Below are 24,377 nucleotides of genomic sequence, written 5' to 3'. Positions count from 1 at the left end.
GCATATGTCTATCAATACTGCTGGATAAGTTTGATATAAATATCCAAGAAAGGTCAAGCTGAGGGGTAAGCAAAGACATGGAGAGGTAAAACAACTTAAACATACTGTAGATTGAAGCTCACTTGCATAAACTGTTCAGTGTCAACACATGACCAAGAATAAAACTAAACACCGCCTGACTCCATCCGGCAGAATCCGGGAGCAGACCGTTGTGGAGCGAGCTGAGCTTTCCACGTTTCCTGACCTGGAGACTTTAGGGGCCATTGGGACGGTTACACTGTTAGCTGATCACAGAGTGAGCCGACTAAAGCCTGGCCAAGAAAACCAAACAAGAACTTCACCATTGTCGGACTACTCAACTCAAACAGTCACAGATACGCGATTTGTTGAACACTAGATTCCGATTATTCAATTAGGGCATTCTACAGTCTGTTATTTTTGTTTACATATCAGAGTTGAAGCAGATATATCCAAACATAAAATAGCTCCTGACGTTTCGAGCACCATGGTCTTCCTCGCAAATTGCTAAATGAGCTTGACTAATTCAAGTCCTGCATCACCCCCGTTTATTTCACAATAATGATCCACCCTCTGTACATCATCCCAGTGGCAAATGTTTTTCATGCAATAGCAGTAGAAATAAACAATGTACTGTATATCTTATGAGAATAAAAATGTACTACTGTGTTCACAGTGTACATGCATGAACATTACCATCTCTGACTCATCTCAACTAAAAACTAATTTATTCAGAATTTGAGTTATTTAAAAAGTTCTGTACAACATGACAAAGTGCAGGAAATCAAAAGGTGAATACCTCGTCACAAATCAAACTTGGAAAAGTTTAACAACGGCATCCCAGTACCATCAACTCCACTTTAGAGTATAGGGCTCTCAGCTTTTATTATACAAACCATTTTAAGTTTATGTTCCGTTCACAATAAGGTTTAAAACAGTGAGAGAAGAACTGACCTCTCAGCAGCATGTTCAACAACATCCTACCAAGTTCTGCAGAGGTAATTTAAAAACAGCTACAAGATAAAAGCACCCATCTTTAATCACTCTCACATTGTTTGTCAATGACTTTCCTTTTCAGGTCAGATTCAAGGACATGTTGGTCATTAACTGCATAAAGTATTCACAACTGTTAGAATAAATAGCTACTGTAATGTGAAAAGCATAGTTTGAGCGACCATGCGAGCAAAGGTCGTTCTATGGGTTTCATGTTCCTATAGAGATGGACGGCTGCAGAGGGGCCTCTGAAAGATGAGATGGGCATGTATGCTTCAGTGTCATGGTACATTTTGTTCTTTGCAAAAACCAAGGCAACCCCTTCCATCAAACTTGTAAGGCTCTCTTTTGTAATGCCTCTCGATCCCCATGATGACAGCTGCTGGGACGCTCCATCAGCGAGCTTTGTTTTTCTAACTATTTCACTGCATGTTTCTTGCGCCACTAAAAGAGAAATTACAGAATGATTTTGGCAGATTCCCTCCTGACCTCACTTTACTTTGTCTCCCTTTGGCTGAGGCAGAGCTGGAGCATGTCAGCAGTTCCAATAATCTGTAAATAAATTGGGTGTTTTCTCAAAATATTCTTTCCTATAATGAGTTGCCAGTGTTAGACAATGAAATCATTTATAATCTTCAAACTCATTTAGCTGGATATCACTACATTACTTCAGAATTGTGACGGACAATGGATGGATATAAATCATAGGTTTCTCTTTAGTGGTATATTCTTGTTGCATGGTTGAACAGAAATGCACTAAACTACAGAACTTCACAAGATTGATGAATATTAATACTGGTGGCCCTGAAGACAAACAAGAAAACAGGGCTTATCTGAGGTTCTGAGCCTGTGCCATGTTAACAGGATGAGTCATGTGGTGGTGAACAGCGGGCCAGGTCCCATTGCAGCCCATTAGGGTATGGCACTGGTACTCAACAAGAAGCCAGTGTGGACAGTTGTGTCTGTCCCCATAGCAACAACCAGGCTGTTGTTGAATTGTTGTGGTGAATAATGTAGCTACCATGTGTTGACAATGTGGTGAGGAAACTTAAGGCCATGGCCCGCGCTCTAACTATGGAGGTTTACCACATGTTCTGTGGATGTGATTACTGAGGGATCAACTGAAGTTAAAAGGTTGATAATGTTGTCCTTTTTATGGCTATTCTGTGCATACAACCTGCCCTATAGTCAGGGGTGCACATAACTGGTACGCAGGTACGCATGCGCGGCAACAATCTGAAATGCGTACCGTCACTTGTGTCACAAAGCGCATTTGCGCACCGACGTAGGCCTACCTGTGAAGCTTTTCCAGAAGGCGGTTAGATCCCCGGACGACAGAGTCGGTCTCCATGTGCACAGACAGGGCTGCTGTTAACGTCGGTCTGTACAACGGAATTGTGCCAAAACTACGCCAACCGGCTGCGGAGGGAGACTCCCCCCCTTCCCCCCTTCAATGGAGAACTGCGCTAAAACAGCTGATCACAACGTTCATGCTCTGTGGTCACGAAGTACTCCACTAGCCCCCCCCGTCGACTTTCCTGAAGTACTCCACTAGCCCCCCCCGTCGACTTTCCTGAAGTACTCCACTAGCAACCCCGCCCCCGTTGACGTTTGCGATACAGAGGGCTTCATCAACTAACTTTGAGTGGAGCCAGAAGTTGGAGTACCAAACACTGACTCCAGGCACTCATTTGAGTACCTCACTGAGAATGTTATGCCCTGCCTGTAGTGCCTTTTTATTGGAGCAGCAATATAGCTGGACTTTAGGCCGATAAGCACTATTGATATGAGAGTTACACAAATCTGCCAACAATATGTTGGCAAATATTCATTTCTTTAGATCAACCAGCACACACACAACTATTTCTATATACATATATTTGGACATTTTTAGCAGTATTTCTTGCTGTATTTCAGGCAAAATTTAAGCTGGATACAATGTTTTAAAAGATGATTATGGAGGTAGCTGTTTCAATTTAGGTCCATAAAGTCCTAGTTGAGCGAGTTACCTCAGTGTGACATTAGATTTAGCAGCTCAAACTGCTTACCTATAACCACAGGTGTTCAGGTAGATCTTACATTTGCATTGTACACCTGATTAAGCGGTGGTTTATATACAAATGAAAATATGAGAAACAGAAGCATAATTTTGAGCTCACATACAGTGTTGTTTTCATTGATTTCCTTACCCTGTAAAAGGCTGTGGACAGGGGCAGCAGTGCAGAAGCCACGGTGTATTCCTCTGAGCTGGAGCAGTCCTGAGGGCCAAACAACAGGAGAGAAGTGAGCCCCGTGCAGACACAGCAGGAGACATGTTACACAGCTCTTTTTCACAGGAGCCCCAAAACAAGCAGCACAGGCGTTCAACAGAGAGGTCACACATTCCAAAAGGCCAAAGGGTAACATCTTTTTACTGCAATACTGTATCTAGTTTTTAACAAACAATAAGAAATAACTTTATTGCATGACTGATGAACTTGCAATGCAGAGATGTGACCTGGAGACAACCAAAGAGTCAATCTTCAGATGTAGCTTCCTGTTACATAAAGACACTGCTGTCCTGCAAAATGTCAGGAGAAGCAAAAAAAGAAACAACCACAGACTCTGCTCTGCTTCAATATTAGGACATGTGCTTTCAATACTCTTATATAATCCCTGCCTTGACATAAACATCAGAGCACTCCGGCCTCCAATGTATTAGCTATTATTATAAATTGCAAGAGAATAGCAGAGCAACGCAAAAAGTTCCAGTCTTTTTGGCCATAACATGCTCATGCTGCCACTTATCATAAGCCACAACTAGCCTTTAATTCTCTTTTTATATTGAATCTAAATATTCCCGCTTTAACATTTACTCACCATGGGATTGTTCCAGGTCAAAGAGGCGACGCATAATGGCGCTTTCTAGAGGATGATATTAAGGTGAATAGTACATTAGGAGGCTTAAAGTGGGGGACTTAGGGGCCCAAACAAAACTCTTCTTGCAGAGATCACCAAGAATGATGAGAACAGGAGAATAGAAGAAAAGGACGCAATTTGGAGTAAAAGTACTTGATTCACAGGAAATTGGTACTTGTCTCATGTGGGCTTTGTTGGGATTTATTTGCGGGACTCTGTAAATGAGAATGGCTCGGGGAAACTCGATTTAAGACCAAGTAAAAACATGGACACTGATTCTGCCAAAACCCTCAGTGGGACCTCAAACCCAGAAAATGTGTAAACAACACACTTCTCTCTGTGAAAACCGAAACACCTGAACAGAGGTCTTACATTTAAGACTGAAACTATGGAACTTTAACAGTCTTATCAGAGTAGTTTTGGCGGGAGAGATGGGAGAAAAGACGTACATTTTTTTTATAGTGGTTCGAGATGGGGGCCTCAACACAAGAATGTGAAGAGGGGAGAAAATGCAAAACACAAGTTCCACAGCAACACATGAAAGCCTGGCCCCCCATTGAATAAGCAACATAGTTTCAGTTTTATTTCTCTTGTCACTTGTGTTTCTCCTTGCAGTTATTTGGGCTGTGGTGAAACGTCCAAGCTTGGAGCTGCACCAAAGCATTGTTTAGAAGCATCCCTAACAATCCAGCGGGTCAGAGGAGTTCATGGACCCCAGTCAAAATACAACAACAAGTGAAAAAGCACTGGCAGAAAAGAGTGAATAATTGACAAACCGGTATTATTCCAACACTCAGCGAAGCATAACCATTGGTTCTTTGAAACAAAAACTCATAACGAAATGCATTTTTTCATGCGTCGGGTGAAGAGAAGCTTTGTCCCTCGGCTGCATCATCGCTTCATATCTCATATAGTGTCAGGTTTACTTAAGCCACACTTGATATCACCTGTAAACACTTAATCTCCTGTTAGCAGACTGATAGGCTGAGTGACAGCTACAAAAGCATGCACGTCAACTCACAAAGGGAACCGATAAGCAGTGAAATCTGCAGCAGGCCTGGGATTAGACATGACAAGTGAGACCTGATGAGTCGAGCTGAGCTGTTTCTTGTCCATCAGCATCACATGAGACGCTTTAAGGGTCTGTATTATTGTATTTAGGCCTCTATCATTGTAAGCTGAACAAAGCCACATGGAGCAGAGTCAGGGAAAATTCTTTATTTTGGATTTCAAGAATTGGGTAAAGGAGGGTGTCGTGTATCCCCACATTTGTTTTGAAATGATACCCTGCTGTTTTCCTTTCCTCCTATTATTTACAGTAAGTCTTACCAATTCTCCCTTGTTCTTGAAGCGGTAGGAGCTACCATAGCTGTGATGACTCACACTGCTATTCTGTTTCAGACACGTATACAGCGGGCAAAAACAAAAAACATGAGCATGTGACAGAAACACTGGAGGATGTGAACAAACAGCAGCATCCTCTGTGTTTGTGTTAACGCTTTCCAGGAGGGAATGAACTGCCACTTGTGGCCCTTATGGATATTTGTTTATCTAGAGACAAAACAAAAAAAGTCTCAACTCTATTAATGTCAATCACGGCTTGAATCACAAATAAGCCTCATAGTTGATTTCTGTGCTGTTTACCTGCTCAAACTGCTGGACTTCCTAGAGAAACTGAACATGGGAATGATACCCAGCTAAGATTCCCAGTGGCCACGTTATGTAAGGCAGTCCATCAAAGGCAGACAGAGGCCATGTTCTCACAGTAAGAAACTAATTTATGATCTAGAAAAATCTAAAAATGTAGAAAACTCATGTACAGAGACTCCGTGTAGTTGCAGTATAATGATGAAGAGACCTTGATTCTGTAGTGCAAGTGAAATATTTGTGGCTGCAGGAGTCACTACTGCAAACTGTCCTAAGGAATCTCATGTATGCATTTATGGCGGGCTTAATGACTCCTAAAATGCATCTCGCGCTTATCAAACCATGAGGTTCTCCAGCTGTGGAGACATTGGTATGGATATCTCTTTATGTGAAACTGATTTATTTTCCTTCTAAAACCACAAGTTTTTATTGGCCGTTTTTACGTACTGTAATGCATTCTATAAAATGTATTTTATCTGGTCACCAAGTGTTTAATAACGTTTAGATTGATTGTTTAGCTTAAGCAGGAGATGTTTAGACTGATTAAAGTGCAGCAGGCAGCCTTTAAGAGGGACAGAGAACAGACTCAGGAGTTGTATGATTCAGACATGTCAGATAAAGAGCCTCGTACTCTCCAACATCTGTGTGTAACGTGTGTTTCTGCACATCAAGCTCATGCGGAACTCATGGACTCCATGCCGCTGCGGCCGCTTCCCATGGACCCCCTGCCTTAATCCCCTCTCACAGTAAACTGCCATTCAGAGTGTTTTTGAGCACCATCATGAGGCCCTCGGCAATGAGAGAGCAGAGCACAGAGGGCTCATAATCGGACAGGAAATGGTTGGGATGCCAGGATACATCCACAGCAGGGCTCATTCCCCCACATGGCTTGCGCTACTTTTACTTCTAAAAGCTGCAGTGCTAACCACTGCACATATACACTCACACAAAATAAATGCGCAATTAACACAAATACCTTTATGAGGGTCGTTACTGTGTGTGATTCAGGGCAGAAAACAAAACAGATAAGGATTACAACAGATGTTTAAAAAAAATGACACTGTAAACGTTCCAAATAATTTCAAACAATGTTCCAAATCATTTCAAAGAATGTATCAACATTTTTAACTCAAAAAACAAGAAAGAATGAGCACGCACTAACAGTGTACAGTACCACCTGATTCTAATGTGCTAACCTTTCACCTATTGCACATTTCTGCATTACATAGCCCTTCCTGCAGGCTCCCCTGCGAACACTGATTACAACCAGACAACCGAACTGTCACTTAGCCTGAAGTTGACAGTTAGACGATAAATGCTGTAATTGGCCTCATAATGATGATGTCATTGAAAATCAATGTGCACAGCAACATGGGCGCCATAAATCCTAATGATGCATCATGCTGTCACTTATAAAGAGCACATGAAACATTTTTTACTGAGTAGGTCACCTTGGCTTTAAGCCTTAAGGATGACACACACACACACACACACACACACACACACACACACACACACACACACACACACACACACACACACACACACACACACACACACACACACACACACACACACACACACACACACACACACACACACAGGGTTCTTAAGTGGCTGGGCGTTGAAAGAAAGGGCAGCACGCAGAATATGAAAGTAATTACTGGCCCAGCTATTTAGTATGTATATTACTTTCACTTATATGAGAGGGATCCCTCACAACTGAGGCCCCCTTCTTCAAGTAACTGAATGCATTACAGCCAATACAAAATATACAAATGAAAAAAAGCAATTGGAAAAAGGTTGACTATATTTTACCCCAAGTTGTCACAAAAGTGCACTCCACTTTAAATCTCTTCTCCATGTGTACAATTATCATTTTCCCGGTGTGTGGCTGTGGATCATTTGCTTTTTAGCTGAACGCCAGGGGAAATCAAGGGACTCATTTTGTGTTGTAGAAATATGAAAGTTAAGATGTTATGTTATCAGGAACTTATATTCTGATCAAACCAAAAAAACAATTGTCAAACTTAAACAACCCTCACACACTTTTTTTCTTTCATTTTTCCAGATGTGCATGACAATGACCTGTTATACAGAATTTTGAATATTTAAAAAAAAAAGTCTCCCTAATCTGTTTCAAAAAAGGTTCAAACACATTCCACCAGGATTAGATTTTAAGACAGAAAGACGCACTGATGGCCTGGGTATCAGCTGTGTGCACAACAATGCAACAACAAAACAGAAAATACCTTTGCATTAGTTTAGACTTCAAATATAATTCAAGTGTTGAATAAATAGGTCATGCAAAGGAGATGGTGCTTTTATGCAGACATCTTGCCACTTTTTGGCTTTCAACAAAAGCACATCACAGACAAACCACTGACTGCGCAGAGCTCATCATTTATGTTCCTGGAAACAAAGTCAGTCATCTCGCAACATAAAAGGCAATAAGCTCTTATTTTCACGTCTTCCTGCATGAAATAATCTAACCAGCATCGTTGCCAGGTAGACCTTACAGTGGCACTTGTCTTCATTTTGTCAATGACACGTCAAATGTCCTTGGCATACGGTGGGATTAATTAGCTTTATTTTCTTTCTTTCAGGAGAATGATTGGAATCTAAAGTCACTCCATAAAAAGCTGCACTCTTTGAGGACCGCTTAAAATTATTTAAATCCTTAGAAAGGGCTGATTTAAGGTAGTAAAACATGAGGAACTACCAATAAAGAGCTGGCTGGTCGAGTGAAGCCTCGCTGACTTTTTATGAGCTGCACCAAAACACATTACTTACTCACTTTGACAAGTAGCTCAGGCATGAGGACACCAGCAAGAGACAAACATATTGACTGATATGGAGCTGAGTCTTACCACATGCTGCCAGATAGTTTAAATAAATAAAGAAGTTGAAGAGGATGGACAGGTTTTTCCAATACATGTTCACGTGTACTACTGTCACGCTTACACATTGCTATGCTTATAAGAATCGCACAATAAGAAATAAGATTGACCGTTGGGTTAAGCACACTGGGCTGCAACAATTTAGTGAAATTCCTGTTTGGATCAGAAGATTTGAAGATTCAGGTTTTCATTTTTTTTATCAACATTACGAAACCCGTGTCATTTGACAGGAAGGACACGGTTACTTAGAAATTGCAGATGCTAAGGTATGATGCAATTACATGCTTGTTTTGCATTGGATGGGTTTATAGTTCGATTTTTTATGAAAAAATATATTAATCAATTGAATCTGCCATAAGTCAGAGACATCAGCGTTTTCTAGAGTCTAAGGGGACATCCTAAAAAACAGTCCAAAACCCAAAGCTATCAAATTAAATTGATATAAAACATGCTTGATACATATATTTTAAGTTTGATTATCAACGTTTTTTTTTCTCTCTCTCTAAAGTACTAACAATGATATACACATAGCTGCATGGAGTTTTGTACATGTTTCAGTTTACAGTACTGATTCAGAGGAAAGGATCTGTGTCTTTCTGTCGTGTGACTCACCTGGAGGGCACAGTTCATCATACGAATGATGTAATCAAACTGTTGGTGGTCCAATATGGCGCGATTCTGCTGAACGTGAAGACTCAGTTCCTCCGTCAGACACAGACGAGCTGCCTTGCTTTTCAGGGCGCGCAGAGCAGCCGGCAGCGTCTGTGAAGGTGGAACAAAGGAGGTCTTAGAAAATAAAACAGAATAACCACCCTGCTGTGGAACACATCTGCAGTTTACATCCATCTCTGTCTAAGTCTAAATATATATATATATATATATATATATAGATATAGATATATAGATTCTTGAGTAATGGCCACACCTTTTTGTGAAGTTGCAGTGACCATGATTATTGACAATCAAGTCCAAGTGAAGATTTGTGTAGAATTTGAAAAAATTCCCTGAAATATTGAGTTCTAGAGAGTAGGATGCCACCCTACGTATGTTCAGACGACCTGAAAAGATCATGCCTATCGCCATTACTGATACTGGCATACAAAAGATCCAAAATAAGAACACTGACCTGACCTGAGAGACAGAAAGAAGACAATGGGCAATTTGTGAGTGAGGGTGAAGAATGGGAAACAACTTTGCTTCCTGAGATTTTCAGGCCCTTGTTTTATGAAACTTTGATAAAACACTGGGGTAATTTGATTTGGTTATCGATTCACTTTTTACATTAACACTATGCACCAAGATAGTGTTTCAAGGAACTGCTCTGACCTGCTGTATGGTAGATGACCATTTGGCAGCGAATGATTTACAGACTCACGGGGGATTCAGAGGATACATGCTATGCATTCTTTGCACAGAGATGCAGGTTTGAATTATATACAGATATGAAGCCAGCGGGATACAAGAAGTAACTTGCAAGGATCCCATTTTAAACACATCGTACGCATATTGTGTAGAATCACGTACATGGGGCCACAATGAAGGACATCTTTGTGTAGTGCAGATGCTTAAAGAGGCGATAAACAAGTGACATTAACTGATTTGCCTCCATGAGTGTTTGATTACAGGCCTTATCTATTTCTGTGTGTGGCAGCTGTGAGATATGAGGATGATGAAGGTGTGGAGAGATCCACAGCTCCATAACGGTCTGCTGGGGGGGGAAGTAACACTGAGATGCCCCCAGATCATGTGCTGGTTTAAAGGTTGATGAGCTCCCCTGATGAAAGACATAAAGCATCACCTTTTCAGTCTCCAGGGTCTGGTTTTCGAAGATGAAGGAAATGCAGCCCCGCACCACCTCTAGCCTGCGAGCGCTGTTAAACACAGAGCCCATCTTGCCCATAATGGACACTGGAATACAGAAAAACAGATTAGGTTTATTTGAACAATTAAAAAAACATTACAGATTACAATTTATATACAGTGCAGGAAGAGGCAGAAAAACCCACTGGGCTCATTCAAAGCCTCCATCAAATACTCCTAAAGGTTTACAGTGGTATAGAGCAGGGGTTTTCAAAGTGTGGGAAGGTGAGCCTCCCCGCAGAGAACATAAGAACAGCCGCGCCCCCCTCCCAATTATTATTGCTATTATTATTATTGTTGCTATAATGCAGGGGTATTCAATTGCATTTCAAAGAGGTCCAGTAAGTCTTTTTTGAGCACACCATTTGAAATGACTCCAACTGTTTCTCTCTTCTTGTCTCGTCTCTGTGTGTTTGTTTGAATCTATCGTGCTGACTCACTGACTGCACCGATTTGATTGGCTGAGTAGCGTCACCTCCTTAAAACATTAAACAACAACTTTTTAAAACATTTTTAACATTTTCAACATCGTGGATAAATCCTTATAGCTCCCGGCAACACACTGAAAGTCAACTTTGCCTCCTTATTACACTCACCCCTACTTTAGTGGGAACAATGAGTCTGCGTCTTTGATGCGCACAGCGGATGATGCGGGGATGCAATATAGACAGGAATAAAAGCAGATCATCCTCTGGCTGCAGCCTTGACCGGTACTTGCTTTTGGTCAAAGTAAGTGTTATTAAAATTAAAATAAAGGGCGGTGCCGGCCGTCAGCGAACCGAGCCGGCCGTCAACGGCCCGCAGACGACCGGCCGTTCTGTGATTCTCCAGAACACACAGATGGCCAGTCCGCCCCTGCCAGGACCGGTCCATGAAAATCCTAGCTTCAAATAATCGTGGTTATACTTAGTCCGTTTTCTGCCAGACGCTGTCTCCTCAATAAAAACGATCCATGTTGCCACTTGCAACAAATTTCACTGTTTCTCGTTATTTTTTTCTCACACTGCGCCTCCCCTGAACCTCTCTGGCCCCCTCCCCCGGGGAGGTGCGCCTCACACTTTGAAAGCCGCTGGTATAGAGAACATAAAATAATATGACTTCATAAGTGATGCAAACCTATTAGAACCAGACGTAATAAACAAAATTAAAAAAAACTATATTTTACAGAAGAACAGGAAATTCATTGAAGCTACCGCTGATGCAAACCTCAGACTCCATTTTTTACATTGCTTCAAAAACCTGTTATGTTAAACACTGCGAGAGACTTAAAGTAAACAAAACCCTGCGTGTATGTTAAGCCTCCTCAGATCAGTAAGTATTGTTTATCACAGCAGTTCAGAGTGGGCCGTACCGACAGGGGGTCCGGCAGGTACAACACACTTCTTCTCCAGCCGTATAGAAGGAGGTGCGCTGCTGTGTTTCACCACGGCCTCCTGCAGCATCTTCTCCACCTTTTCGTCATCCAACACGGGGAAGGGTACCTGGTGCACCCGCAGGTGGGACCCCTCCGACGGCCGAGGCACTTTCTGAAATGCCATGTGGGGGTTTGGGTTTTCCTATAGTACACCCACCAGAGAAAAACATGCATTAATAGGATTCACAGCTGTACATACAGTGGATACAGCAAAACACGTGCAGAGTTGCTTAAGTCTAATACGGTACAACAACAATACAAAAGAGGAGATGTAGTTATTGGCATGAAGTCTTACATTTCTGTATAGCTGCTCAGAGAACGACCTGATGTGCTTCTGCAGTTTGGCAGGGGTGATCTCTTCTTCTTTAAAGCTGTCAGTGTGTAAGGCCACCAGCTACAAGACACACAAAAAAACAGTAATATACACTTTTAACGGGGTGGATAATCGGGAAAATACATTCAAAAGTATCCAAGCAGCATAATGAGGACACAATCACAACTGATAGAGTAGTCACATTTAAAACTCTTCCGTAGTGGCTTTAGTGTGTGTATGATTTTCTCAACTGAAAAGCTAAGTGGAGCATCATGGTACTGTACCTCATCAAAGAGATCGCAGGCTCTGTAAGGCGGACCTCTCTCCGAGACAAAGCCAGCGAAGGCCATGCCATCCAAAACCTTGGTCAGAAAATCATTCTCGATGAGGCCTCGCTGGCCCAGGAAGGCAGTCTGGAGAATGTCAGAAATAGATCAGTTACAACCCCACACAGATGGGAGCAGTGTAATCCTGGGCATATGGAAATGCTGCAGACTGAAAAACAAGCTGAGTGATCTCAGTCATTTTTAGAACAAGTTTAAAAATATCTCTGCAGGGGGGCCTGACTTTGGCATCTTTTATTGTTCAAATCATGAGTTAGTTCTTAAGCATGTAGAAAAAGGGATATAAATCTTGTTACAAACAAATGATTTTAATTTACTTTACGCATAATTATTTGTGCTTGTGGGAAGAGGAGATAAAACGCAGTTCACTCCAGCCTTCCCCCACTCCAGGCGACTAAGCTGAGCGTTTGTTTATAATGTGATCCATGTGGGGTACTTTGAGGATGATGTGCAGAGGGGTTACCACGGAGACACCACAGACAAGAACAAACAAAAACCTCGGCACAAAACAAAAATGTAAACCTAATACGTTTCATATGGCTATTTGTCGTGCCTTGCCCAAGGTAATGGGACTGTGTCTGAAGATTGCATAAACAAAAGGATCACATCCAGGAAGACTCATGGGGGCCTCAATAACACATCTAAAACAACAAGCATGCTCACACACAAACACACACTCTGTATGCCCCTGACAGGTTTATCCGTCAAGTCTTCCTACGCAATTCTGGACTCCGGGTTTAAACATTTTTGGCAGATAAAAAAGAACAATATGTTTGCTCTGGAGCAATTGCCAAACAGGGTTTAATCTAAGGTCACATATTGGAAAGTAAAGGGTTTTGGAAATATGTTAATTTCACCACTGGGAATTCCATCATGTCGTTATCTTACCTTGTGAAAGTGAATAACGGGTTCAGAATGGATGCGGATGAGCTGCAGGCAGGACCTGTAGCCCTGGAAGAGTTGTGCAAACAGCCTGAGAAACACGGCTCGCACCTCCTTGTCCTGGAATACACACACACGACTCATCAAACAACTATGCCACAAATGCAGTCTGATAAGTTAATTATGCAACTGCTATGTTGTTTTGTCTTGAGGGTATACAAGGTAACCGTCACTCCAACGCTACCCTTTAGGTGATAAGAGCCTGTTTGTTGGTAAAGGCAGTCATGCCCTTCTCCCACATAAGGAGGACATTATTGCCTTCACCCGGAGAGTCACAAATGAAAGGAGGGCATGTGATAGTGATGCTGACTTACCAACAACTTGAGGTTGGAGGGGGCAGTGCGAGGCGGAGGGAATGCATTGTCTGCTATCTCCAGATCAGGGTGCAAAACCTACGGAGAAAAATACGTTTCCAGATGATTTTCTCGAGGTGATTCAACAAACACTTTTATGTGGAGCAAATTGAAATAATTGCAACAACAACTTAAGTGAACATGCCTTGTCTACTATGAGTGACCTCACTATACAGCATACAATAAAAGGTGTGACATAATTTAATAATAAAGAAAGTCAAAACCAGATCATTAATTAAAGAGTTCTGAGAAACGTTTTCTCAAAAATAAAAATATCCTGCTTTATTTTTCTGAAGGAACAAAGATGCTGTAAAATCCAATGATAAGCTCTTATTTACTTGAGAGCTTGATGTCCTGCATCTTTAATTTAATACAGTTTTGTTTTGGTTAACATTTGAAGATAGAATTACATGTATCTTTTATTAATACAGATTCAATTGTTTGTGATTTAGGAAAGCTTTTTTGTAAAGTCCATTCTAATCTGCTGGACATATTTCTCCAGGATGATTTGAACTGACAGGGCATGTTACATGGACACAGAATATGATAATGCATCTGATATGAATTCAGGCAGTCCACATGGACTCAGGAGACAGTAATGGTTTTGCTGAAAAGTGTGTAAAACTAAAAAGTAGGGACATGTTTGCTTCAATTAAAATCGAGCTCTTGAGTAAATTAGGAATTTTGAAGGGATTTTGTATCAGAAAAACAAAAGCAGATTTTTCCCACATGAAAAATCCTGTGATAATAATCTATTTAATTCAGAAAAAAGGGGGCACATATATTTTTTTCTAAAATGTTTTCTATTTAAATTCCTTAAGAAAGGAAAGCAGGAATTTTCATTCTACCAGCAGTCGCCTAGCATGTTTGATTATGAAGAACCCTATATTACTTTCAGATTTGTGCACTGTTCAAAGTTAAATTATTTCATGAATTAATTAACTTTTGCTTGCTCACTTCCAATGTAAAAGCAAAACTGGCAAAGACTATCGCAATATTGGGGAAAGCCAGACACATTCTGGACTACAACTTATTGTATACTCTATAATATAACACACTAATATTGCCATATCTGATTTACTGTGTGGAGATTTGGGGAAACACGTACAAAACCAACCTACAGCCGTTATGCACATTACAAAAAAGGGCTATGAGAGTTATCAATAATGTTGGATATCTTGAACACACTAATGTATTATTTTTGAAGTCACACATATTGAAGTTCACTGATCTGGTTAAATTTAAAACGGCACAAATCATGAACAGAGCCAGACATAATCTACTTCCTAGGAAATTAAAAACATTGTTCATAGACAGAGAGGGTGGGTGTCATTTGAGAGGAAATCTACATTTTAAACAACTCAAGGTCAGAACAACTCTGAGAAGTATGAGTATAACAATCTGTGGGGTGATTTTATGGAATGGTTTGGAGAGGAGTTAAAACAAAGCACAAGCATAATTCAGTTTAAAACGACACTTTTTTGGAAAACTATGAGAATGAAGAGAGGAGAAATTATTGTATGTGTAAATGTAAATGTAAGTAGGAATAACTTGCGTAATGATATAAAGGACAATCATTGATCCAGTAAAGAGTGGGAATTCATAAGCATTTGCTTCCTCCTACTCCCTTTCGGACACATATGATTTTTTAATTAATATTATTAATATGAAGAGTTTTTGTATCATGAATGTGGATAAATACTGTATTTTAACAATACGGTATTCTGTTTTTCACATTTGTTATTTTTTATATGTTATTTTTTTTATCTGTTCGAAATAAAGATTGAAATGAAATGAATGTCATCATACTTTGATTATTTGAATAACATGGTGGAATGACTGTGGGCGTGTGTGCATGTTGTTGCTTACCAGGGAGAGGGAAGTCTGTGTTTGGTGTAGCAGAGGTTCAGGGAGCGGGGACAAGTGGATGCATTCAGGAATCTTTATTGTTCCTCCGTCCAGGTCAGCAATAATAACATCCAACTGGTTGCACACACATAAAACACAGACAGGTCAAGTGTTGAGTTTGCAGCTGGAGGGAGTACTGTGAGGCATGACACGTGCGCCTGACCAAGTTCAGCCGAAACCAGTTAAATAAACATCTTGTTGAAGGGCAGATTACTTAATGTTTGTGTGTTAACACGTCCTGAAACCAAGAGGCTCTCTGATTAGTAGAAGGTCCCAGTCTATCACAATGCAACCTTAATTTTAGAACATAAAATAACTGTAAAGGCTCCAATATTTGGTAATGATTCACAGGTGTTTGACAGAATTCAACAATTTATGATCCGCAAGTTCATCTGCACTCACCAGATCCTGGATTTCAGTCTGAAACATGGAGTGCACTCCGATGATGAAGGGAGTGGGCGAGCTCAACACCTCCAGCAGCCGCGAGGGCAGAATAGGGATGTACGGGTAACTAAACACACAAGAAGACATAACCACAAGTATAAATATGTATGAAAAATAAGACTGGAAAGACGGATGGGGAAGAAAGGGGGAAAATGAGTGGGCAACAAAAATGGTACTTCTAAATGTACTTTATTATGAAATGTCATATCTAAAATGATGAAAACAAACATTAGCAATAAAGATAAGAACGGCACGCGGCATTCTCATGACATTCATACGTTTTGCAATGATATCATTTACAAGCTTTGGAAAGTTATAATCATCATCTTCCCGTAAATACAACTGTGCAACATGGACAAAATAAGAATGACTACACAATACTTTTACAGCATAATGATGACTACTGCAGTTCCTCTTTTCACAGGATGTGAATGCATAAAAGAAATGCTGATTGTTAGTAAAGAGAACTGCTACAACTCTTGCACTACAAAAGTCAGAAAAACTCTTGGATGTGCTTCTTATCAAAATGATGTAACACAAACTCATGCCTGTGCTCTTTCTACTGTACATGACAGGGCTGCTTTGGAAACAGGCTATTGTCTCAACGTGTGTACCTTACAGTTTGACACCGTTTATTCACCTGTCTTTCTTGTTTGTCATGTCTCACTAGTCGAGTCATTTAGCAAAGCTAATGTAAATGTATTAAGCAATTTGTATGAAGAAAAAAAGTCATAAAGGGGAGAAAAATTACTTCTCCTCAAATCAGTTTCAATAGGGGAAGGAAGTTAACCACTGCTCAGGCACACTGAAAATTGGGTGGAAAAACCCTTTGAGGTTAATCTTAATCTTATCCAACAGATACTGTATATCCGTTTCTAGAAATTAATACAATGATCAACAAAGTCTATTAATCTAATATGGTTAGTGTATGTTTTGGTCATTGGATTTTCTTTTCACAAATGGATATTCAAAAACGAAAAACGACTGGATATTTGATTTTCGTTTTAAAATTGAAAAACCAAAATTGAATTACAAGGCGTTTTTCTTTATCATGGTCAAAAAAAGATTTACTAAACTTAAAAAACTGGAAGATTTTCATTTTCTACTTCTCAAAACAAAAAATAAAATCACTAGAACACAGAAACAAAAAAAACTACCTTTTTGAAATCACTTCCGTGAGTTTCGTCTGCGCTCTTATTTTGTAAGGTAACTTCCGGTAGCAGAATATGAAAAGTAGTTTTTTTTCTTCAATTTTGGTTTTTCAATTTTAAAACGAAAATTAAATATCCAGTCGTTTTTTGTTTTTGAATATCTATTTGTGAAAAGAAAATCCAATGACCAAAACATAGACTGACCCAATATCATGCCATGATGGAAGGCATGACACCAGCCAAGTTTTTGTTAGAAATCACATGACAATTTCTTCCCAACTTCGGGGCTCAAACACACGTTTACCTGTATTTGAGGGGGAACATGAGTGCTTCCAGGGCGCGACACGCCTCTCCGAGCCTCTGGTAGCTGGTGGAGTGGAACAGAATCTTGTGTTCTGTCAGAACGGCACAAAAGAGGCTCAGAACATTTTGGATTCCTGAAACGAAAAACAACACAGAACAAAACTGATGAGGTATTTGTTGGAATGTGACAGCCACATTGTTCCAGATCATCCATCAAACATTTGTTTCTATTCGTGGAGGATTTCAAACTTCAAACACACGTTACATCACACAATGTTCATTTGGGAGTTCTGTTCATATCCAAACCAGCTTCAAAGACAATCTTCTGTGAAAATGTTTTTTTAATTCTTTGCAATGCTATGCAGAATAAAACAATTCTTATATAGAAGGTTGCAGTGCTACTTGGATTGATTTATGAAGTCTGTTCCGAAATTGCGGCAGAAAATAACCCTTTATTTGAGAGCATAAATACTAATGTATAAATGTATTGCATTCAGTTTCATTGTAAATTATTCCTCTGTAGTGTGATCTTTGTTTGTAAAAGGTGAGGCCTGCCTTGCCTTTCTGTTCTACACAGTTCATGGCAAAAACATTTCTTCAGGAATACTAAACAGTTTACGCATTTTTGAGAAATTCCAACAAAATTATGTTGGCTCCTTCAAATTTGTTCAGTTTTCTTAAGATTTAGATTAATTCAATCTATTACAGTGTATTCTTCCACTGATCACCACTGGGGTCTAAAAAGTTAGAATGAGAATGATTTGACCTAAGTTGCCATGTGTCCCCTTAAAACCTCCTGGCTCATGATGACAAAAACAAGACATTTCCACTTTAAAACAGTCAGTTTATGTTAAACAGCGACTATAAACCTAAAGGAAACGTATCTGTGAAAACAAAGGAAATTACACTCTCATACGGTAGGTATAAAGATAATATTTCAAATTCCAATCAGGAAGAATTCTAAGTTTCAAGTTCCTGTTATTGTTTCCCATCAAGCAACTGAGCAATTCATCACACATTGGAGTGATAAAGAGAGAGGAACCCTGGCAGACACATCCGCACCACTGGGGGCGCTGGGTCTGGATGTTTGCCTGCGTGAAGCACACAGTGATAAACAGGAAACCGAACACCAGCCTCAACAAAACCTCAGTTTTCAGGGTAAACAGGCTTGTCAAACTAAATGAGTTCTTTCATCTTTTACAGACATGGAAACTTCAAATTCTGTAAAAATGCTCTGTAAATTAGAGCGCTCTTTTCACTGTTTTGCAATCACACCTCAGGTTCAGGTGTTTACTTATCTTATGGAAACAGCAACGCACTTCCGAGCTCTAAATAAAAAGTGACAGCAACATCCCCAGACAACAGAAGAGACAAAGGCGACAAACAACAAACAACAGAGCTGTTGATGGCCGGTTTTATCGCGGGGGTGGGATGTACTTCCTGTGCAGTGCGACATGTTTAACACACATTCCTGTCTGGTGATTTGGCTGACCTGTGCACACACACAGTGATCTTCAGACCTGTACAGCTACTGGCCTTTCCTTATTTGGTCATGAGGATGACCTAATGAGTGGAAACGATGCACTTGTTGTCTACGCTAACATGTAGCTATTTACCTTCCTGTCAGCGTGTATAGGAACATGTTTTAAGGGTGGAGAAATGATTAACTCCGTCGGTCACTTTCACCATGATGGCCTGACTCTCAATCAGAGACACCTGCTGACATTTGTTTTTCCACACAGTGCTAAACAAATATGTGCACATTTCATTAAAGTGGGATGAAGGACAAAGCCAACAGCAAGATATTACAATCTGCTACATGTTGCTCAAACAGCAGGAGGACTGACAACAGACAGAGAACTACACACCATCAGAAGATAGACTGAGCCATTTCAAGTCTATGGTCCTGATTCAACCCTCTGCAGTATGCGTATAGAGTTTCGTTTGCCAAGACTTAGATGAGAAGAATAATACCAGTGTCATTATTGTAAACTTAATATAAGCCTTATAGCCAAGGGTTGATAAGCATACAGTAGCTTGGCTTGTTAAAAAAGGGCTCGGTCAAAAGGAAAAATAAAGTTAAAGAAATCTTTTGAATATTAATTAAGAAGCTACGTAATATATTTTTTTGGTTGTTAAAATCCATTGTGTACACAAATGAGTAAAAGGGTAAGTTGTGTTTTCTTGTTAATGTTGTTTTGCACTGCATTGCTTAACAATATTGTCGCATTTTGAGCACTTTTGTCGTCCGGTTGCAGAAGAACAAGATAAGATAATAGGGGATCAGAGACTGTTGTTCTGTGCCGTTTGTTTTGTTAAGAATTGTCATGTTTTTTTCTTGTAGCATACATGGACCAGGCCAAAACTGCCTGCTGTTGTGATGCCTTTTAGAAGAATGATAATAAAAGATCCTTAAAACAGAATGCACAAAATTAAAGTCTTATGTGTACTGACAGGCTGACCCATGGCTGGGTTTTGTGTCGAGTTTGCTTTGTTTTGTGTATCCAGTTTGGCAACAAGTCTATGACTTCCACATAACCCTGATCACATGTGTATCGTGCGAGTACCCCCCATGTGCATGCTCACCACATTGTCCAAACAAACAGAGGATGGTGTTAATACACTCAGGGAATAAAATCCATTCTGGTTTGAATCACATTCTTCTAATCAAATGAGGATAAATGAGGGCCAACTTTCCATTACAAATCACATTTCAGGTGAATTATATTCCATTTAAAAGTATATAATTTGCACAATAGCTCATATTATTATTTATGCCAAACTGTGATTTTGAAAGTCTGAGGAAAGTGATAGGTACAATGACACCATGAGTCATGATCAATCAGGCATGTTAAATCTTGGACAAAGCACGTATGGCCTTAGCAAATGGTTTACAGTCTTAACTGTAAACATATTGGGCAAACAAGGCAACGTGAAACCAGTAAACTGAATCAAATCTTCATCATGCGCTCTTTCCAGCCCAGATAAAACTACAGAAACTCTACAGGGCAAAGAGAAAACCACATAATCGTTCCTTAGACACATTTAGTGTAGAATTAATCCAAGTTCTTAAAGGCTCATTGCGAAATTCCCCTGTTGGTAGAAGTCCTTTAGTGCTTGTGTTTATCACCACATGATTAGCAAAGTACAACAAAGCCTCAATAAACCAGAACGGATTAAGACAGGATTAATTAAAGCAACTAAGACGATGATGCTGCTAGTATGAATAAGAATAATGTTCTGTGAGCGTCAGAACTGTCAGATTATAACAACACAAAATGTCTGAACACCAAAGTAGGACTTTATGTAGACGTGACAAACTGCAGCAAGGGCTGAGATACAGTTAAAGATTCACAAACAAGTCATGGCCTGAATAAATCTGCCTTGCTCATGATCACTACTTAGCAGTTTTTTTAAAGAGCCGTGGACCCACCCAGCTGCTGGAAGAGGAGAGCAACACTTTTGCTTGTGACGGGCAGCGTGTCGTTCAGAGGCGTCTGGATGAGCTGCCGGTCCCCCGCGCCCAGGCTGAACAGCTTCTGTAAAGAGAAACAAAAGCAGGAAAGGTCAGTTGTGGAAATTGTCTACCGCCATTCACTTCTAAAGAGCCGAGCAGCACATCGACTGAAAGTCATCCATTGAGATTTATAGCTGCGTGTGCTGTGGCAGTATCACATGAAGAAGGAACATGCTATTCTGTGCTTCACACTGCAGCTACACGACTGAATTATCCAAATCTTGTCATTGAGCAAAGAAAACCTCGATTACATGTTATTAAAATGGTATTGTATGGTAACAACCAACCAAAATCACTCTAACTTAAACAGAAACATATCAGTGTTTTGCTACAAATCTTTTTTAGTCCCTTTTTGTTTGAAAAATAAACACTCTTTAATTAGGTAGTCATGAATTACTCTCTATTCTCTCTCTTCCACCAGGAAAGCAAGTTTGACAGCTTCCTGCATGCATTTGTATGCACAATTATCCCAATAACAGAAATTCATCACGATCAACTTATCTTTGCCAATCCCATCCCTATTACTGGGAAGTTTAAGTGGGCGGACGTTGTGATGTAGCAAGTAGTAAATGTGAAATTCCTTAGTCAAGAGAAAAATGAGAGGTATCTCAAGGTCTCCAATCATTAAATTCTTGACATACCCAGGTGTTTAACTAGGTGCTGTTTTGACAAATGAGTCTGGTCCACTGCTATCTGTCTGGAGCCACACTCAAGGACACACGATCTAAGTGGCGTCTTGCTGGGGAACAAGCCAAAACTCTTCCCTCTTACAGCACATTAGCCGTCTTTTAAACAAAGTGTGATTTATAGCCGAGTGATGAGGACCTCTCCCCAGTGGCAGTACATGTACTTTAATAGTTTAATAACATTGAAGCACATTTTGGCTTCGGGTTGCTTTTTCATGTGGTGTAAGTAAGTAATCACAGCATTTAAAGCCTCATCTTCTGACACTTTCCGACCAAAGCTATGTCAATCATTTTAAATATACATTTCTTTAATCTGTCATAAAAACAATTTAAAGGCGCTGATGTCCTAATCTAGGCCGAGGTATTTTGCTCCACGCAAAGTGATGGAAAAAATGACAAGTATGTTTTAGACAAAAATCACTGCCTGTGGCTGGATAACAATCTCTGGCACCGTCTGAACACGACTGTCTTGATTGGCTGCACGCAGACAACATAAATCACTTTAGTATCTGCAACATCGAGCCTCCACTAACAGTCACTGCCTCACAGTCAGGCAGCACTGACTAACTATTTTGGACATCTGACCTTGACCTGTCGCCCCGTTAAATACAGGCGAGCAGCAGCGAGTACCGAATCTAGTACTTTGACAAGCTTCGCCTCAGTGAAGACTCACCTGGGATCCACCAGCAACAGGAACCTGGAATGTGAAAAGGTTGGACACCAGACCCTCTAAAGGGAAGCTCAGGCTATCGATGTGCACCGTGTAGATCAGCCCTAAGCACCCCTGCAAGGACAAAACCAAAACATTACACATGGGAACCTACAGAGGATAAGTACTCTTCATAGACGGCAATATTACAGCTCGTTTAAACACATGGCCTGTAACATGTACTGTAGGTAATGTCTGGCAGCTTAATTTTAAAAGCACCTACACAAGAACATTTTAACAATAATAGCAAGGTTGACCTTGAATCTTCATGACTGTGATCTACTGAGTCTGTGATGAAAAGCTCAGAGGTGCTTATGTCTCATTTACTTTACTGAATTGTGTGCTTACACTTTAGCAAACTCAGGCCTTTTTAGCAGACAGTACAAAGCAGATAAGCGTCATCTCAGAGCTGAAACATGAAAGCCGTGATTTGACAAAAATGTAAAGTATTTTTTCTGCACAAGATATAAAACTAATCAAGATTTAATCATGTGGCGTCTTATTACCCGGAATATTTCGGGATAATCCAGCCTGGACACGATAATGAGACTTTTTGGGGCAAACACTTGAGCTGGCTGGATAAGGCCATTCTCCTCCGCCTCTTCATCGTCATCCCCATCAGCCTCAATACTCTTTGATCCCTGAAACATAGAAAAAAAGAAGATAAGCTATTTCAGTTGAAGAGTTCAGCACAGTGCCGTGGAGTAGAGACCGTGAATGTACTGCCTGAGCTCCTGCTTTAGCCTGTGAATACATCATGTGCCTCAAACGCATCACACTGTCCAGCACGCGTCTGGCATGAACTAAACATCCTCATGTGTTATTCTTCAAGGAAATATAAAAGATGTGTTCCAACATAGTGCTCAGTAGAGTAATGTATGCTCAAATGCAGTTTAATTAACAAAGTTGCTCAAATTTGTATGGATGGACACCCAATTCCTTACACTCAATTGTGTTTCACTTGAGAGGTGGGTCATGAAAAGGGCTGAACTGAAAGTAATTCTTCATACAAAACAAAAACATTCAGGGTGAAACTCTTGAAGAAAAAGGTCACAGCATCAAACGAAACAAAAAAAATCTTCTGTCTCCAGAGAGGAAACACATTATTAAAAGTTGGATTATCCTTTATCTCATTTCACCATCTGTCCCCATGTAGGACTGCTGTTCATCCTACTGGAGCCATTAAATGAACACAGATTTTCTAAAATCTTGATAAGGTTAATACAAGATCTCGCTGACAAACAGACAACATTATATAAATGGAGAAGAGCCAAAAAGAGTTTAGAAGATTGATGTTGTTTCCTCCCCCACAAACATAAAAAAACGAATAAATGCAAAACATCTGAGACAATACAAAATATGCTTAAAAATTGTTGTGATGTTGAAACAAGTGTATTTATTGTAGACCCTTAAAACCACCTCTATTCTAAATGTATTAGTACTCTAAAGCGTGCAATCGTTGGCATACATTTAAACAGAAACAACGAACAGTAGGAAAACAGAGTTATGCTGTTAAAGAGAACTGCATTTAAATATTTAGCGTTACAATGCCGGCATTATCAGTGCACATTTGAGTAGAAACCACATCAAAGGAACCCTGTAAAGTATTTTTTGCAATGTAATCTAACATGTTATCTACGTCTCCCGAAATCCAGACAGGCTTGTCGCCCGGGAGCTTCGACCTGGTTATAATAGTCTCTATGGTGGATCCTCAGGGGCTATCGGAGCACTGATACTCTGACCTCCCCGTGCTCATTCCTAATAAAGCCCTTATCACAATCTGGTTTATTTCCCCAGGCAGTAAAAACATGCCATAAGTGCTTCAGTATCTCAGAAACATGGAGTCAGGGATCAAAATATCCCATTCAGAATGCTGGTCAGATTCTAACATTATTCTTAGGATTTGGTTCAATTATTAGACTAAATACATTCCTCTGCTGCCTGTCTGGACTCCCCAGTTCCATACACTGAAACCAG

The 24,377-nt window shown here is 40.2% G+C and overlaps 1 protein-coding gene across 1 annotated transcript in view; it reads right to left on the bottom strand.

Moving 5' to 3' along the window:
* sbf2 (SET binding factor 2) overlaps positions 1–23,156 on the bottom strand; it is a 34,727-nt gene extending 11,571 nt beyond the window's left edge. Inside the window, exons 1-15 of the mRNA XM_010791540.1 lie at positions 23,124–23,156; positions 22,907–23,041; positions 22,365–22,475; positions 20,922–21,027; positions 17,490–17,622; positions 15,993–16,101; positions 15,552–15,665; positions 13,644–13,721; positions 13,276–13,389; positions 12,328–12,456; positions 12,026–12,124; positions 11,668–11,872; positions 10,255–10,364; positions 9,069–9,218; positions 3,201–3,269 (exon numbers count right to left, since the gene is read on the bottom strand). Coding sequence (XP_010789842.1) covers positions 3,201–3,269; positions 9,069–9,218; positions 10,255–10,364; positions 11,668–11,872; positions 12,026–12,124; positions 12,328–12,456; positions 13,276–13,389; positions 13,644–13,721; positions 15,552–15,665; positions 15,993–16,101; positions 17,490–17,622; positions 20,922–21,027; positions 22,365–22,475; positions 22,907–23,041; positions 23,124–23,156 — 1,695 coding nt within the window. The remainder of the gene's footprint in view (positions 1–3,200; positions 3,270–9,068; positions 9,219–10,254; positions 10,365–11,667; positions 11,873–12,025; positions 12,125–12,327; positions 12,457–13,275; positions 13,390–13,643; positions 13,722–15,551; positions 15,666–15,992; positions 16,102–17,489; positions 17,623–20,921; positions 21,028–22,364; positions 22,476–22,906; positions 23,042–23,123) is intronic.
* Positions 23,157–24,377: the final 1,221 nt, after the last annotated feature.

This window comes from Notothenia coriiceps, unplaced genomic scaffold (genome assembly GCF_000735185.1).
Source record: "Notothenia coriiceps isolate Sejong01 unplaced genomic scaffold, NC01 NC01_scaffold00035484, whole genome shotgun sequence".
Taxonomy (NCBI): Eukaryota; Metazoa; Chordata; class Actinopteri; order Perciformes; family Nototheniidae; genus Notothenia; species Notothenia coriiceps.
Note: the sequence above shows the minus strand (reverse complement) of the source record. Positions and strands in the feature narration are given on the sequence as shown.